Source organism: Amphibalanus amphitrite, unplaced genomic scaffold (genome assembly GCF_019059575.1).
Source record: "Amphibalanus amphitrite isolate SeventyFive unplaced genomic scaffold, NRLGWU_Aamphi_draft 002100F_arrow, whole genome shotgun sequence".
NCBI lineage: Eukaryota > Metazoa > Arthropoda > Thecostraca > Balanomorpha > Balanidae > Amphibalanus > Amphibalanus amphitrite.
This window is the reverse complement of record NW_024883593.1, coordinates 33,251-52,328: the sequence shown is the minus strand read 5'-3', so window position 1 is coordinate 52,328 and position 19,078 is coordinate 33,251. Positions and strand designations below refer to the sequence as shown.

Here is a 19,078-nt window from a genome sequence, read left to right as displayed (position 1 = left end):
TTAAGTATCGCCCGTGGCTTTGTATTGCGATTTCAGAGTAAATGTTAATGTCTTGTCGAAATGAGAGTGCCGATTTTAGTAACCAAAGTAACAAAGTAAGCCTTCTCGACATCACTTTACATATGAAAACCTCACTCTATCCAAATTATCAATCTGAAATGAAGTTAGATGACATTACAGCAGTAGGAGAGGCTCCAAACTTTTATCTGTCCCATGCGATAATCGAAGTTGGCTGACCGTCCAGCTGCCCTTTCGTGCGAAATGGCCGAGGTCAGCCCACGCCCCTTGACTTTTCTGAGGAGATACTGGTTGTGCCGACTGGCTGTATTATAGCTATGAATACCATTGGGGCTGGCCTGCTAGAACTACGGATTAGTTTTTAAAAATGCTGGAAAGTTATGTTCTCAGCTGTTGTACTGTATCATATTATTGATCCATTTTTACAAAAGTTACTGATGTCATATCATGGCTACTTCACAGCACGCTGGCACGACCTGCCGTCTCGTTGCGCATATACCGTCCATATCCGGCCAACCCCGCACCCCTCCCCGCCTGTCTGCAGGTGATCTGGGACCGCGAGGATTCGACATTCGACAGCAGTCGCCACAGCGAGCCGGACGAGGTGGTGATGGGAACACGACACGAGCTGGTCATCCAGAGTGTGGGCAGAGACGACTTCGGACGGTACTCGTGCAAGGCCACCAACAGTCTGGGCACAATGACCCGGCATATGTCGGTTACAGGTCAGTCAGTCAGTTAGTCAGTCAGTGAGTCGGTGAGTCTAAGCGCAATGACCCGAGATATGTCAATGACATTATGACAGGTCAGTCAGTTAGTCAGTCTGGGCATATGAGCCAATCAGTCAGTCTAGGTACATACTCACACGACCCTATTCATGTCGGTTGGAACGTCAGCCGGCCTGCGGCTGAGGCCGTATACAGAGCCTCCGGGTGCTCCATGTAACGGTAGCGGTCACCGACAGGCGCCAAGGCTAAGCGCGACCAATGCTAACATGATATGTCAACAGCACCAGTTCATCGCCGCCACGCCCTGCGTCAGCAAATCGGGATCGATGGTTAGGCGTGTATGAGGGCTGCTTAGCAAGGGAAGCCGGACGGTTAGGCTATCGATGTTTATGCTTGGAAAAAATATAATTTTGGTCTGATTACATTAAGTCAGAGTATCTTAATATATCCAACTACTTATAACTGTCATGTTCTACTTGTTCCGCGTGACAGATATAAGTAGCCGTTGTTACAAACTGCTCGGCGCTACTCGACTATTGGCTTTCCCTCCGCTTACCAATTTTTTTCAGTTAATAGTTTTAGGAACGGCAGATGTCCAGATCCACTGTAGATCAAAAGACATGCGAGAAGGGCTTGCGCTCACTGAAGATGTTGGCGGTTCACTCTCCCTACCGAGATGTGGCGTGTTATTGGATGGGTAGACTGCACCGCATCACACCCGAGTGTTGCGGGACAGTCTACCACTTCAGTGAGACTAACTGAACGGATGCGGTGCCCGGTGCTTGAGCCCGGACTCGACATCGCTCGAATCGATCGGCTTGTCTGGCGAAAAAAAAAAAAACAAGCCACGGAACATTAAAAAAATAGTCTTTTTCAAATGTGCACAAAACAAATGTTTCGAAAACTGACTAACGCTGCGTATTTTGAGCTATTAGGAGTGATGTCTTCATGTCCTAATGAAAACTTTCGGTCCAATAGTTCTGTGCTTTCAGTAATAATTCAACAACACTTTGGCTTCAGCAAGTGAGCGTATTCCTAGCAACAGTTTAAGCTGATATTTTAGGCCTTTGCACATACCATTCTGACAACAAAACGATCTAACCGCCTATCATTAGCACCGGAATGGCAGCATCTGTCCCTCGTGCGTCACTATTGCAAATGTTGGCCCGCCCCAGTTCCTTCTTTCCACCCCAGTAGGCAGTACCCTTTCTGTTTCGAGGCATGTTAACCTCGCGTGAGACACGACACAATCCTAACCACCACACTGGATGAGGTTTCGGCCGGTAGTACCTGGCGACGAAACTGGCAAGTGCGTGCACGCTAAGCCTCGAAACCACACTCCAAATAGGTATGTGATACACTACAACACACGACAAGCACTGTGAGCTTTTTCAGAATGGTCGCCTTCGCAGCCAGTTCTAAATAGCATCGTGTTCTACTTGGTGGTTAGTAGTTAGGTTTTCGTGAAATTATGCAGTTATTAACCCACGCCCGGCTGGGGGTCCTGGATTTCCACGCCCTGCTGGGGGGGGGGGTGTTTGAACACCCGCCCCCCCCTTCTAACTCGGCTCCTGGGCCACGTAGCGATACGCGGAAGGCGGTGTTCGAAAGAGCGTCAAAAATAATGACGAAATCACTTCGGTCAATTTTTTGGTCAGGTCAAAGGTCAGGTCACCAGAGGTCATTGAAGGCAAAATTTCGCCGATTTCCAGGTCGAATGTCGACAATTTCCAAGAAGCCAACGCATAACTCGGGAACCAATAGAGCTACAGCGCCGCGGAAAAGCGCATTCGATAGCCCTATTAACGCCCTTTCTGAGTACTTCCCTCAGATTTGACCTAACGTCAACGGTTTTGCCTGCAGGGGGCAAAAACTGCAAAAATAGCCGATTTTTTTTTTCGGAAACAGTTTTTCTGCAATTACTTTTGACCCAAGCCTTGTACGAGCTTACTTTTACCGGCATCGTATTCCTCTCGTCAAGACGCATCGAATGAAATATAACTTGACCTTGACAGGTCAACTTGAAAATTTGACCTCAGGTCAAGGTCATGACCTGACCGGAAAGGGTCATGTTGCATATCAGTCGATCCGTATCGTCGAGCTGAACACATCTAAGGCGTTTCCATCGCTCTAGCATGCCTCTATCAAAAGTTATTTGCGAAAAATGTTAGATACCATTCGTGACCTAAGATGACCTCAGGGCATAGACAGGGGTCACGGACACCATTTTCATGTTCAGTGTGTCTAAACCACTTGTATTTTAGTGTTTGGGAGTGTTTATAATGTCTTTCGTCCAAAAGAGGCGCATTTCAATTTTCTCCCATTGACTTATAATGGGGAGGTCGCAAAATTGACCTGACCTTAGGTCATCGATATTAAAATTCTGAGATATACATTTTGTACATGCTATTGCTCTTAGCAATCGCTGGAAGTTTCAAAGCGATCGGTCACTCGGTGTAGCTCTGACAGACATTGAAACTTTTTATGAGGTGAGGTCACTTCAAGTGACCTGGTGACCTGACCTTGAATGACCTTGGTCTGAAATTTTCACAACATGTGTAGAATTGATGTATGATAAGGTGTACCAAAAACGGCGCCGCTCCGCGCCTGTTTTTGAGATATTCGCGAAAAACCACAAGGGGGGGGGGGGTGTGTTCAAACACCCCCTCCCCCCCCCCCCCAGCAGGGCGCGGGTTAAAGGCAGTTCAGGTATTTATCACATTCTTCTAACCATATTTTGACCCGTAGCAGTACAATCACATTGTATTTTGTTAGCAAAATTGTCAATATTCGTGTGCGACAGCTGATCTGTTATGAATGTTTCCAACTCAAAAATTCATTGGATACTGAAACACACGTCATCAAGAGCTGGAGCACAGAAGTACGAACAACATGTCCATTGTCCAGCATTCTAGTTTAGGACTAATTGGAAGTTTAAGCTGTTATACAGATGCAGTATGTCTTGGCTTTTCTTAGATAATGTGTCATTCATGCACGAAATGAATACGTTATTATCCATAAAAAGCAATGTCCATATCATAATTTGATGCAGCGGCAATGATATATGTTTTCTGGCGCTGTCATAACTCGTGTGCGGAGGACCCGGAACATATATCTGGGTAGATCTCCGGTATTAGGTAGCACATCTCGCGTGTCACGGGGCACTTTTGTCATATGGTGTCCGAGTGTGTGTCGACTACTGAGCCCCGTTCCCGTCTGCTGATCTCTACCGTCCACTGTCCGTACTCCGTTGACCTCCACTCTCTGCTGACTCCTGCTGTCTGCTGACATCCGCACTGCCCTTTAACCTCTCCTCTCACTGACCTTTTCCTCTCCACTGACCTCCTCTTTCCTGTTGACCTCTGAAGTGTGCTGACCTCCGCTAACCTCCACACACTTGTCCATTGAGCTCTGACCTCGGTGGACCTCTGCTGACCTCTTCTCTCGGCTGATCTCTCCGCTGACATATACACTAGGTTTGGCTGACCTCCGCTGACCTCTGCCCTGCAGGCGTGGCTGACCGGGTGGAGATTACCAGTGAGCCGGTCAGCACTGCTCCGGACGTCTACGACCTCTCCTGGCAGGTGCAAAGCTTCTCGCCCGTTCAAGAGTACAAGGTGGCTTACCGGAGGAGCAAGGTGGGTTACTGGCGCGCCTCATACCGCGCCTGTCTGGTGGTTCGCATGCTACACATTTCACATGGCGGACAGGAAGACAAGCAGATAAAATGTCAGAGACAGAGATGTATAAAAATAGACAAATAAACAGACGAACAGATGACTAAGCACATAAGCATGTCACATTCCATGAATACTATCGCATAATACGAATCTCTATTCTGATATATCAATAGGTTTCCAAAAGCACGGTAGAAACGAATGAAGCGTCTCATTTCAAGTCCGGTTACTCTGGAAATAAATATATAAGCGTAACTATGCGCTGAAATAACTAATATAATAATATTTCGCAACAACAAAACCAATTGATCCAAAGTTATGAGCAGTTTGAACGCAAATCAAATTACACCACGCTCAAACTTCCCACTTATGCTAAGTTGGGCACGTACTCGTATAGTTGGCGGATGGGTTGCGCGGACCGGTGCCGTCGGCCACACGGCCGATCGCCGTCGCCGCCAGTGGCCGTATGTCGTCGTCTCGTCCCGCCGGACTTGCCGTGATGACGGGGGCGTGTCCGAACGGGGGCGTAAATTCCGGCCGGAAGGGGGGGGGGGGGGCGAACGACGCTCAGCCCGGCCCGTTCGCAGGCCGCCGGCCCGGGCCGATGGCAGCCGTTCGCAGGCCGGCCGAGCCGGCCCGATGGCGGCCGTTTGCCGCTCGATGGGTCGACAGTAACCGTCAGCTCCGATTTGCTCCCGGATGATGACGGCCGCCGGGGAGATTAGCCGCTCCGAGTGGCTACTTTAGCCCGAGATGGACGCGTCTCGTCGCCACTGGTCCGGATGCCATATTTTGCTGCGGGTCGACGCGGCATCGCCGCCGTTTTACACTGCCTGTCCGCCGAACGATGGGCCCTTCCGGCAAGTACGTCCGTATTGCCACGGTTTATTGGCCAAGATATAGAAGTTTCTGTTGGGAAGGAAGGAATGACCATGTCATTTGCTGTTTCTTCGAGAAATGAGGGGTTGTTTTATTGAATCTGCTATACTAACTTGAGTCATACGTTAGCCAAACGCAGCATTTGAAGGTCACATTGCATTGTTTGAGGCCTCGGCTCGGCGAATATAAAACGAAAATACTCCTACTATATGAGATTTTAAATGTTATTGTGCGCTTATATCTGCCATTGCTTGAAACATTTAGAAACGGTCAGAGCTCAAGCGGAAATTTTTGCTTTGCAGCTCGCTCTTGACTGTATTCCAGACAATAGTAGGCTATATAAGTGTGTTTTTTTCATGTTTCTCTCTTGCAACATGTATCAATGCAATGCAGTCACGGCTTTCAGTCCATCTGGGCACTTCATTGGAACACTTCCCGTCCCCGCATTTCTATCCTCGGATTGCCGATTACACCTTCTCACAAATTAATTTTACCATCGCATCCTCTTGAATGCAGATTCGGTTTTCTTCGAAAACGGGACTGTAGATCTTAAGTCCTGCAAATAATGCAACTTTTAAATATCTCCGAAACCAAAAACCACAGCAACTTGAAGTTTTCAGTGGACATCATGAAAAAATAGAGGAGCAGCTATACGAAAAATCAGCCTTCTAGCTCTAAAAATGTTGAGTGCAGAGCAGAAAGACTACCTGGGGGTGGCAACCACCCATGTGCGGGCGAGGGTTTATATATTCCCGACCGGGGCTGGGAAAATGCGTTTTATTCACCGAGGTTTTTGTGCGGAGGACCGAGTGCCGGTAGGCACGAGGTCCGTAGCCAAAAACCGAGGTGAATAAAACTGCATTTTCACAGCCCAAGGTTGGGAAGAGATTTACCATATGCCGTACCGGCGCAACAGTTAATATCATATTCATTTGATATATATATTATTATATTCTTAATATTGTGTTAATATTATATTAACACTATGATCATATTTATAGTCACCGTGATTATTTTTGTGTTTTTCATTACCTATTGGGCTGCGTTGAGTATGAAAGATGAAATTTCCTACTTCCCCCTTATTTAGGGTTTGAAAAAGCTGAGGATGAAGATTGTGGAGCGTCAGAAGTTAGAATAAAGATATGGAGTACACTTCCAGCAGGAGTGAGGAAACTGTGAGGAAAACTGAAAATTGGGTGAGCCCAATTTGCCCAAGACGCGTGAGCCCAAAACGCGTCTTGGATCCCAGCTGGAACAATATCAAATGCACTGGCGGATCCAGACTTGCGTTTTTGGGGGGGCCAACTCCTGCAAGTAACCAAACCTAGGGTACCCCCAAATCCTGTTTTCTCATCGGATTTAGGCCACTTATTTTTTCGTCACAGCCCTGAAACGATATTTTTTTTAAACTAAAAATAAAAAAATAGAAATGGTAGCCCACCCAACCCGAGCCTAAATATTACTTTGAAAACACTCCAAATTGCTTTTGTCGACCAATTAGCCCGCTCCGGGTCGGTGCGTGGCGCAGCCTTCGCGGGCTGGGAGGTGTCGGTTGGACCCCCTGCCGTTCGGCCCCTGATTAAGCTAGAGCTCGCGGAAAAAAAACAGGCGTGTTGCCCGTGAGTGACGAGACGAAGCCGATGATACCCGATTTTAAGGTCCTTGGTCATTGGTTGACCTTCCAGGGCGGTGTTTCACGGTCGTGCTGACAGCCGCTGACAGCGCATTCCGCGAGCTAAGGTCAGCCTTCGGTAGTGTTGTGGGTATAGGCTTGTTGATGTCTCCATTGAAACCAAAAGTGCCATCAGCGCTGGCAGCGGCGGGCAGCGTGCCGTGAAACACCGCCCAGGTCAGGTCACAGACCCAAAAGACGGGAAAATCAGGACCTGTCAGAACCTCCTAAAGTAAGGCTGTAATACGTTTTTTTTTTTGTGCTGATCACAAATTTCATGTTAGTTTGGATCATAGATAATGTCTTCATGCGTTTAGACCATGTCGGGGCAGGTCAGGTCAGATCAACCAGTAGGAGTACTTATGGGCGTCCGTATAGCAGGTGTCCACTACCACTGGCAGCTACGTAACATGATACGAAGGCATCAAAACTACTTCGTAAATGTTCAAATGGCTGCAAAATGCTAAATTCAAAATCAGATAAACGAAACTATCCTAGAAACATGTTAAACTCGGAAAAGTGCACCGAGGTCATCAAAGGTCAATGACCTGACTTGACCGTAAGGTGACATTGGCATCCGCCCTAATGCGTGGGAGCAACATCATATCACATGTTTGAGCGTTTTAAACCACGAAAAGACTATAAAAGCGCGGATAATGTGAGCCGACATACGCCGAATCGCTATTCCGGCCAAACATGGCCTCCAACATGGCCAAACAGTCTCGAGAAATAGGCCACAAGTCAAAGTTCACTTGGGTCAGGGTCATGAAATTTTCAGACTTTGTCACCATGAGGGTACTAAAGTTTCGTCGCGATCGGCTTCATGATACCTTACACGATAACTTCACACGTCGATCGAGAGTTAAAGCATGGATGAAGGAGAACCAGGGGATGAAGGTTCTTTCATCCATGGTTAAAGTGTGCAATAAGAACTTCTTGGGTGAAGACAAGACCAACACTTTTATCAAGCTCACAGATTTTTAATGATACGGTATTTTCTCTCTACCTACTACGCCCTTCTCACATTCATTTTTCTTAAGTGTTTTTGGGGACAAAAAATATATGTTGTTCCCCTTTCAGGCTTGGGGGCATGACCCCGTGGCCCCCCTGGATCCGCTAGGCCGAAACTAACTAGGTCGTTTTCAAACGGTCTGATATTTCAGGTCATAGTTTGCAAACGGCCGGTGTTTTCAGGTAGTTTCATATGGCCTGACTGGGCCAGGCCGTTTGCAAACGGACCGAATTTTCATACGGCCTGTAACATATATTCAGATTTCGACATCTGTCGTAGCATCAAATGCTGATGTGGCGCACTCAAAAGCCGGAATTGGTCCTTGGATGCCGTAAGGACCCTTTTAAGAAATAAGTGACCCGACTGACCCTTAGAGATTGGCCTGAGCTGTGACCGAAATAAGTCTTTTACCGTTTCGCAGGAAGGGACAAAAAGGTCCCTCATATGCTTCTTGTACAATTACGAAACAAAACAAGTTTTTTTTGCAACGAAAACTCAGTGAGTTTTCCTAAAAAATTTATTGCGCATATTCCGTGAATGAAAAGTTGCCGGGTTATGTCAGGTCAGGCTGCCACAGCAAGTTTGTTAACTTCACAGCTCAATCGATATTTATGCAATAAGACCTTCTCGGGTGACGATAAGACATGACGACACTTTATGAAGGAAGCTAGTAAACCCGGTAGTTTCTCCATAAGCGCGGGAACCGGGGGAGGGGGCAGTGGTGGCAGCTTGCCCCCCCCCCAACTCTGGGGCCGTGCGGGCGGTGCCCCCACAACTTTCAGACAGAATACCGCTCCTTTTTGCAAATGTTTTCTTTTTTTGTTGAAAAAGCCAAGGGATGAAAAATAAGTGGCCTAAAACCGGCGAGAAAACTATATTTGGGGGATCCTAGGTTGATCTCTATCATGGTGTGCCCCCCCCCCCCCGTCTAAAAGTAGTTCCCGCGCCCCTGGGTTTCTCTACGCTATTGAATCACGCTGCTGATTCTAGTAAGTATCTACTACACAACCTTCTCACATTAATTTTTCTTCGAGCGTTTTGGGGGGCCAAAAGATATGTTGGCCCCCTCTTTCAGGCTTTTTGGGCCCATGGCCCCGGTGGCCCCCTTGAATCCGCCAGTGGGGGCGGTGCCCCCACAACTTTCAAACGGAATACCGTCCTTTTTTGCAACTGTTTCTTTTTTGTTGAAAAAGCCAAGGGATGAAAAATAAGTGGCCTAAAACCGGTGAGAAAACTAGATTTGGGAGGACCCTAGGTTGATCTCTATTATGGTGTGCTCCCCCAGTCTGAAAGTAGTTCCCGCGCCCCTGACTTTCTCTACGCTATTGAATCACGCTGCTGATTCTAGTAGGTATCTACTACGCAACCTTCTCACATTAATTTTTCTCCAAGCGTTTTGGGGGGGGCCAAAAGATATGTTGGCCCCCCCTTTCAGGCTTTTGGGGGGGGCCATGGCCCCGGTGGCCCCCCCTGGATCCGCCAGTGATCAAATGTTTCATTGTGGCTTGTTAAGATGCTTCGCGCATTTAAAGTGTTCGTTTTTTTGCGTGCATTATGTTGTAAATTGTAATAGTGTAATAATCAGTTCGCTGACCATGTTCTGCAGCAATAAATACATTGGCATTTGAACGATACCTATACCCTTGTTTAGTTGAATTACGTTGACAGCAAAAGTAAGTGAAAACGCAGTCACTTAATTTTGCTCACTTCTGCTGTTGCTGTTAGTGAACACACAATCGGTAAATATCTTCTTTGGAATTGGTTCTTCCGCTCAGAATATTCAGTAAAATTTTGTCTGGGAAAATCAAAAAGCCCTAGGGCCGAATCGTTTCCCAAATACCTTCAACATTAGCCGAGGCGGGCCGAAGCCATTTCCCAAATGCACGTGCTAATGTTAAAGGGATATCTCGGCATGTGGTAAAACCCTGAAACACGGCACGTTGGAAGTTCCATCATTATGCATTCAGTGGAACATTTCAGGTTGGTGGTATATTGTTATTTCTCGGATTGGATCCTCCATATCTAATGATCTCCTGTTTACTCAAAAAGTCCCGCGTTTCAATACGCAGCGCTCCTCTCGTGTCGTCCTGTTCGACCCGGCTAACAACCTCTCGTGGTCGAGTGGCGGCGCCCGCGTACCCCGCGGCAGAGCCCGAGCGGCGGCCTCGTGACCCCGTATTGTAGCACGCTGCAACCACGGACAATGGCGGCTGGGTATGGGCCGCCCCCGGCTGTCGGCATTCTGCGCCACCTGTCTCAGACCCGGGGGCCATCTGTCAGAGCTCCCTCCCCCTCCCGCCCCCCTCCGTCCCGCCTCCCGTCGCCTACGTCGTCGCCCCCGACTAGCTCGCTCAGCCCGAGATCTATAGTGCTGGCGTCGCAGCGAGCTAGCCGTTATTTGACTCGACAGCAGTCTCGATGAGAATGATTCAGCGCCCGAGATATGCTCGGTGCAAGTCGTCTTCCATCATCCATGAGCTCTGTCCTGTCCTATCTGGTGTCGACTGGACAGGGGACTCCGCGCAACTGCTCCGACGCGGTAGATCGGTCGACATGCGGGGCACTCTGCAGTTTTACGGCTCAGAGATCGGCCGGCGAGCGCGAGCACGATTTCGCCCGGCCGCCGGCAGGCTTGTGTGCGACGATAAACCGCGACCAACGAGGTATCTGGTGGATCCGATTATCCAGAAATCGGTAGGCGGTCAGGGGAACGATTCGACTGTTTGAACCACTCTGAATAACGGTGCAGTTGTTTGAATCGCGTCTGGAGGATGATAGGAGTGTTTGAACCGAGTCTGGAGGACAATAGGAGTGTTTAAACCCTGCCTGAAAAAAATAGAACGGCTATTGAAACACCGCCTGCGGTCTCGCCATCAATGCATTTCTTTTCAGGCTTGACCCTGCAAAAGCGTACCTATTGTAACATGTGAAGTCCCTGATGTTTGGTCGATTCGAAAACTCTTGGAATATTTTGCTTGGAGTATTTTTATTTTCAAACACTAGACAATCATCACCTACATATACTTTTTTTTTGTCGCACATATATCTCTTTTTTTTCATAAATTTATTAATTTCACTCACATACAGGTTGCTTAAACAATTATTGCACCCATGACTCCTCTTACTCGGCTGTCACTCTAATAATCCACGCTTATGTTTCAATTCGGGACGTCCAGTCACGCTAGAGGAACATAAGAGACTGCAGAGCAAAAATAAAAATGCGAAAACTGCCCAGTGTGACCCAGGTTTCATCAATAACATTTCTAATTCACATTCTCTTCACACATAATCGCGAACCAATTCTGTATAGGCACCTAGGTGTATAACACCCGCCAGCTGACATTTTATACTAAATAAATTGTCCACACCAACCACAGACCGCGCAAAAAGTAAGTAAAGAAAGTAAAAAGTAAACAAAAATTTAACCATGTTCGGGCACAAGTGTGACAATATTTTAGATACTCAGCAGGAACTGAAGGGGCGGCAGCGGAGCGGCAGACGGAGGCGGTCAGTCTTTTGAACATGTCATTGTCTGCTCCCGGAACGGAGAGGGGGCGCCACTACATCCAGCAGTAGGTGGCGCCACCGCACCGGCCGGCCACGGGCCGCCATCAGATGCCGCCCCCACACAGCAGCGCTCGAGAGTGGGAAGGATCATAGAAGGATATATCTTAGGGCATTGGATGTAAATAAGTAGTAAATAAGCAGCATTGGAGATAAATATATCATTCAGGCTACTGATTGATATATGAGTGATGGAGAAAGTTTTCCGGTTCACCGTTGTGCGGCGGTGTGCCGGGTAGCAAGGCGAGGCAGCCTGGTTCTTATTGGTTGTTTGAGCCGAGTGTATTTTGGAGCTTACTCCATTTATTTTCGAAAACTTTCATATCATTACCGTTCATTGCAATATATTTTTCAGTTTCATAATCTCGTTTGATGCAGAGTTTAAAGTTATGTATTGATGGTTTTGTTTCTTTATATCTTGCGTCGTATATACAGATTTTTGCAACTGTTACTATATGTGTAAGCAATGCGTTTTCACTGTCACCAAAACATTTGGTTTTATCATTAAGTTGGCCAATTACATTTGTGTGTAAGAAGCGAGAAAGATCTTCCCAAAATATGCGAACGTGTGGGCATGTGATGAATAAATGTTTTAATGTTTCAGGGTTATGATCACAGAAGGTGCATCGATCATGATCTCTGCGATTTATTTTGAATAAGAAGGAATTTGTTGTTAGTATTCTCATAGCAAACTTATACTGAAAGGATGTATACCGTAACAAGCTCGTACTGGTTTTAACTGTCAGGGCAGATCCTTGTTCAAAACACCCCACATCTTGTTTCCATTTATTTTCTATCCTTATCATATCCGTATCACTCCTAATATTGCTGTTTAGGGCACTTCTATTAAATGTTTTTGTGTAGCTATCGTGATTAAGCAAGAAATACATGCGAGCAGGAATATAGGGGCGCTCCTGATTCCACCCGTCAGGCTGGTCTCTTCGCAGGTGTTGTGGAAGACTGTGTAGCAGGCTGTGATAATCTAGGTAATTGCAGTTAATTTCATAGATTTCTTTAAATCTCTCCCACGATAGAATTTTATTATTCTCAAAAAGATCTCCTATAATGTGCACGCCTCTTCTCTCCCACTTACGATATGCATTTTTCCTGAACTTTGTATGGTCTGAGTGGAATATATTTTCATTACTGATGTTCTCAGCAGGTATATCAAAAATATTCGAAAAATGCATCCATATCGTAACTACATCTTTCCAAAATGGATTGGTGATAGATTTTGCCACTTCCTTAAGTGCAACAACTCCATAGTTCCATATGAATTCCCTTTGCAACTTAAGCGGTATCAGTGTATACCACGTGCTCTTACTACCTTTAACAAATCGTTTAACCCATTTCATTTTTAGGGATTGAATGAAAGAGCCAGTGTCTATCATTGACAGACCATTTTCATTTATTGACTGACACAACCGTCGTCTTCTCACCGGGTTTCTTTTGGATCCCCATATAAAAGTAAAGAACATTGCATTTAAATCTTTTATAAGTTTATCACTAGGATTTGGTAAGGCAGAAAGTATATGTGTGATTTTAGGAAGCAAAAGTGATTTAGTTATCGCTATTTTCCCAACTAACGATAAACATCTGCCCTGCCACATAGCTATGGTTCTCAAAATTGCATCTTTTTTACGTTTTATGTTTTCATCTGTTATATTCGCACATTTGGGAGTAAATGTTACACCGAGTAACTTCAGTTCTTTTACCCAATCCAGTTCTATTTCTGGACATATTTTGGTTTCCAAGTTTGCACATTCACCTATCCACATTGCATGACACTTTGAGATATTCGGCTTAAGGCCCGAGTACTTTGAAAACCACCCGAGCTCTTTAAACACTTCTCTCAGGCTTCTATCAGATCCGTCTAAAAACAGCGTCGTATCATCTGCGTATTGTATTATTTTAGCTGCCTCATTGTTAAGTTTTATTCCTTTGATACGCTCGTTCTGCCTCACTTTATTTGACAGGATCTCGGCACCGATTATAAAGAGGTAGCATGATATCGGGTCTCCTTGTCTACAGCCTCTTTCCAACAGTATCTGTTCTCGGCTAAGCTCACCATTATACGATATTCTCGAGAAAGTATTCCTGTGTAGACACCAAAACATATTGATGAACTTCTCGCTAAATCGAAATTTTCGCAAGCAGCTCTCAAGGAATTTCCAGTTCATTACATCAAATGCTGATTGAAAGTCTATAGAAAGCAGAAGTCCTTGTTTGCTGCTGTGCTGTGCTTCCCACAAAACGTCATATGTTGTACGAATGTTTTCTCCAATATATCGATTCCTTAGAAAAGCTGTTTGATCCGAGTGAATAATATTATTAAGCACCTTTTTTAATCTATTGGCTATGGTTCCAGCTAACATTTTGTACGTCGAATTTAGTAGGGTTATAGGTCTCCAGCTCGATATAAAATTTTTGGGTTTAGACGGTTTGGGTACTAGTGTTATGATACCTTCTCTTTGTGTAATAGAAAGCTCTCCTCGTTTAAGACCGTATTCAAGAGATCTAAAAACAAACCATTTCAAGTCACCCCAGAAAACCTTATAAAATTCATATGGGAAGCCATCTGAACCTGGACTTCGGTTATTGCTAAAATGCATAAGAGTGGCTCCGATTTCCTCAATCGTTATATCTCTTTCCAGGAGTTCAGCTTCCTCATCAGTAAGTGTCGGCACATTCACCTCATCTAAATACGCATTTATTTCAGAGTTCGTTCTATCAGAGCCTCTCGCATACAGCTTAATAAAATGTTGACTTAGTTCACACCTACATATACTTATCTACATTTGCGAACTTCAAATTAGCGTGCATTCAAAAGCTAAACGTTTTTCAATGTATGGTATCGTTATTGTTCTATTAAACGATGACAAATATTTACTTAATTTTGTCACATCTAATCATATAAGAGCGCTGGTTCCTCACAATACAAACTATTTAGTATTCACGAGTACGTGAGTCATGCAACATTGATAATTTCGTCCCGCACATGTTTGCTGAACCACACCTGTTGATGCGTTCTACTACTTCTTTATTCACCATCTCCACCATCTCTCCTCCCTCTCTCTCTCTCTCTCTCTCTCTCTCTCTCTCTCTCTCTCTCTCTCTCTCTCTCTCTCTCTCTCTTTCTTTCTCTCTCTCTCTCTCTCTCTCTCTCTCTTTCTCTCTCGCGCTCTCTCTTTCTATCTTTCTCTCTTTATCGTCCTTCGTCTCTCTCTCTCTCTCTCTCTCTCTCTCTCTCTCTCTCTCTCTCTCTCTCTCTCTCTCTCTCTCTCTCTCTCTCTCTCTCTCTCTCACCCTTCCTCTCTCCTTCTATCACACCCACTTTCTCTCCGGCAGCACAACATATCGGTGGAGCAGCCGTCAGTCTGGAAAGAGGTGATCGTTCCCACCACGGGCAGTGAGCCGGTGGGAGACGTGCTCTACCACCAGCGGATAACTCTGCGGGGTCTCGAACCGGCTACCGCCTACGACCTCAAGATCCAGGCGCGGAACGCCCACGGATGGAACGCGGTCTCGGACCAGTTCCGGTTCGCCACGCTCACCCGGGGTGAAGGTGGGTGAACGGGACGGGTGAACATGAGGTGAAGGTGGGAACGGGACGGGTGAACATGAGGTGAAGGAGATTCACAAACGGGGTGATGGGAGAATTACACACGGGCTTATGAACGTGGGTGAGTGGGAGGAGTTTACATGTGGTGAAGGTGGGTGAATAGGGATGAAGGTGGGTGAATGGGGATGAAGGTGAATGGCTGGGGGAATCCCACTCGAGGGATGATGGGAAGGATCCTACACGGAGTGAAGGTGAGTAGATTGGAGGCCTCCAGCCTCCAATATACTCCAATTTACTATTAGTAAAGTAATCTTGGCTGGATGATCCCAAGTAGGATGATGAAATAATCCCACACGGGTTGAAGGTGGGTGGCCAGAGGAGCTCACGAAGGAAGCGTAGGTGTTGGTCGCGGCACAGGACAGCAAAGAAGGTAAACGAGTAGTGACAAGAAACATGTTTGTTTGCTAGTTACCGGGCGACTAATACGTTTTTTTTTTTTTTGTAAAAGGTCAACTGTCACTGCGCCGAGCACTGTCGCTAAAAGGTTTTTGGTCGGTTGGTTGGAGTAATAGCTATGATTACTTAGGTAACTCATGGTGCCTCGGTTATTATGAAATGATTGGCGTTATTGCTTTACAGAATCGCTTACGTGAAGACGTCATCTTGTCACCGAACGAAAACCAACACCATGCCATTTACAGGTCGTCCTTTCTCAGCAAAAATGCTTTTACCTCTCGTATAACCACAGAATTTTGAACGCTTTGGCTGGCAGGCCCGGTTGGCCGTCCCGTCTCTACGAGTATGGTGGACTCATTGCATTGCCATTAACTGCGTCAGTCAGTTCCGTGTCTTTCTCGTTCTAATTAATTTGTCACATCCAGTTTGGTCTTAGTCACTGTTGATTGAGCGATCTTTATATCAGTTCTTTGTCAGTCCCGTCCATGTCAGTCCCGTCTATGTCAGTCCCATCTTTGTCAGTCCCGCGAGTCCCATCTTTATCAGTCCCGTCAACATATGTCATTCCCGTCTGTCAGTCCCGCGGCAGCTCCGTCACGGTTAGCCGCAGCCCTATATAAGTCAGTCCCATGACAGTCAGTTCCCACCTGTACCTTTTTCTGACCCCCGCCCCCTCCGTCAGCCCTCGAGTCCCGGATAGCCGGTACCGGCGGCGGCCCGTCGCGTCGGTTACACCCTCTACTGGGCTCGGCACTGGTTCTGGCGGTCATCATTCTACCAGCTGTGCTCTAAGCTCATCTCTCTCACGACGTCAGCGCAGAGGTGAGGCTACTCTGCCGGCTAGCTGTCATCAGTGGCGTGCTTTGTGACTTATTTTTGTAATGGTTTCCTTTCGGGCTTGTCAGCCAGTGCTGGAATTTTGTGTGTTGTTTGTTTTCGATGTAGGGTGAATCTCAGTATGCTAAATATGCCTTCGCGCGTCTGACAACCAGGACATTTATCTTTATTACGTTATCCCGACACGCAGCGGAGTTAAAAACAGGCGGTGGCTTGCGGTTTCAGCGTATTATGGCTCTGTTTTGCCCGTGATTTGATGTGTGTGGCATTGTTTTTGTCAGTCGCTGTGTCCACAAAACGCCAGCACTAATTAAAGAGCAGCACTATTGGTTAGCGACGCATACCGACCTTTGTCCTGTAAGGAAATAATGAGCCAGCCTCACTGAGGTACCCTTTCTGCCTCGCCGATCAAGCGCTGCATGTGCTCTTTGAGTTCGTTTCCAATATATAATTACTCAGAATTTTGACTTGCCTGCAGGACCTCGAATTGGAACCAGTGCTAAACCGATGAGGAAAATGGGATATTGGGCTTGGCATGGACACTGCTGATCAACATAGGCGGCGGAACGGGGAGGGCACCGGGGCACCGTGCCCCCCTTCGATTTTGGCATTTTAACATTAGCCCTATGGGCGTTGCATGGAAAGAATGGGACCAAAAGTCGGCAGTGCCCCCCTTAATTGAAGGTGTTCCGCCGCTACTGCTGATCAAGGAGCACCTATATCGCAATACCAAAGACCGCGCAGTACACCGCGCCGTGCTACGAACAGGCGAAAAGGCAGCTCTAAGCTGAACAGTCGAGTTATCTGGATAATGTGATCAGTAACTCTCGTCCTTGTGTTCGTTTCAGACTGGGAGACTCTGTCGCTTGACGAATCAGCCGGCCCCGCGCCAGACTCCAGACTCGTGTCAGCGTCTGCGTCGAACCAGTGGTGTGCAAAGGTGCGACAGATCCGGTAGGGTGTGGGAAAAGGGCCATATCGGTAGGTGGCAAGCCTACATGACTCAAAAGTGATGTCAGTGAGACCCAATGACTCTGTGACAGTTTTTGCGAGCCTCATTCAGGACTCTTGAGAAGCAGGTGTCATTTGGCATCCTAGGACTCTTGGTCAATGAGCCTGAGGCCTGTGAAGGAGCTGTGTCAATGAGGGCTGCTCTGGGGAGTGGTGTCAGTGAAGCATCAAGACTCTAGAACAGTGTGAGCAACGCTCCACATCGCTACATCGCTCCAGAATTGTACCGATCTCAACAGTACGACACGGGGCAGATCTCAGCAGCATTCATGGACTGCGCTGCGCGCCCCTTCGTGTGAGTGAAAGGCTGGCGCTGCACTGCTCTGCTGTGTGGGACGGGGGTATGTCGTCCTCGTATGTTCGTCAGAGCTGGCCAGAGCGAGGCTCCCGCGCTGAACTCGGCGAATTCGCCCGCTCGGGAGGGCCGACACGAACACTACGTGATGGGGAAGCGCCGACGTTCGTAGTGTGACGTCATCGGTGGTGTCACGGCTGTGCGGTGACGTCACACTGCAGTGACGCCATGGGCGTTTAGTGACGTCACAGGCTGCCGACTTCTGACGAAGTGTTGGCGTAGGCAGCGATGTATTTTTGTATGGCGCCTGTACAAGATCAGGTGGACGAACCTTTTGTACAGGCTTGTGTTTTAGGGTGTCCGGCGTTAGGTGTTATGTGCGCCGGCCACTGCATGGAGACAGATGGATCCCCTGTCCCTGGGAGTTTGGATCGTAGGAAGTGCGGTCCCACTGCCGACTGGCCGCGTATGTGGTGTCTCTGGATGGGCCGCTCGGTGTATGTATGTCCGTTGTACAGACGTACTGTATGACCAGGTGATATGTTTCTGCATTCGACCTGTTCTCGCTCCCTCTATTGTAAAGCGTCGTGCCGTTAGAACCACGTAGCTAATATCAGCACATGCCTTCCATGACCATTTCATAGCCACAGACGATGGTCACACCAACGCTGCGGGATTAGATGGGCACGAGCTATATCGATATCTAGTTACGTTCTGGCCATGTTGGAAGCTAGCAGGCGATTCTTCACAAGGTGGTAGTTTTGCTGTCCTGTGCAATAAATGGTGCTGATCTTTACGTTCTCGATTATGATTTACAGCCGCTGAAAACGCCATCGCATTGTCGTTATGATAAATAAAAGAGGCTCCCTAGCACATAGTTCTGATGAATGTGTCGTGGTGGGAAATAAGTTAGAGATAATCGCTTTAGTCAGATTAATTTGGTTATAAAGCATCTGCCAGTGCATTGATTTCCAAAGTGACCTATAGCCAAGACAGGTCAAAGAAAAATGAATTAGGAATTAGGATGATCTTCTAATAACAATGTGCCCTTAAAAACCATCGGAACTTTCTGAAATTGTGTCTGCTTATGATATGACTTACCTGAAAAACATAGCACAATAAAATCTGGTTCCACAATCGTTTTTGATGTTTTAAAACCACGAAATGATTAAACATTCCAATAAGACTGTTGCTGCAATATCACATTTGGAAAAACATCAGCTACCACGCTTGGTCCAATTTCAGAGCTGCTCTTATATCAAATCGCTTCATATCGTGTTTTGATCTGGATGTCTCGAACGCCGCGACGGCATGGTGAGATGGCATCGTTTTTCAAAACATTTTGTATAAAAAGGAAAGCGCGATGC

At 46.9% G+C, this 19,078-nt stretch overlaps 1 protein-coding gene across 1 annotated transcript in view; it reads left to right on the top strand.

Annotated features, from left to right (window-relative positions):
• Positions 1–18,848, top strand: part of LOC122376323 (neural cell adhesion molecule 1-A-like) — a 28,137-nt gene extending 9,289 nt beyond the window's left edge. The window contains exons 4-8 of the mRNA XM_043356137.1: positions 563–743; positions 4,257–4,384; positions 14,899–15,115; positions 16,251–16,390; positions 17,254–18,848. Of these exons, the coding sequence (XP_043212072.1) occupies positions 563–743; positions 4,257–4,384; positions 14,899–15,115; positions 16,251–16,360 (636 nt within the window). The 3' untranslated portion in view covers positions 16,361–16,390; positions 17,254–18,848. The remainder of the gene's footprint in view (positions 1–562; positions 744–4,256; positions 4,385–14,898; positions 15,116–16,250; positions 16,391–17,253) is intronic.
• Positions 18,849–19,078: the final 230 nt, after the last annotated feature.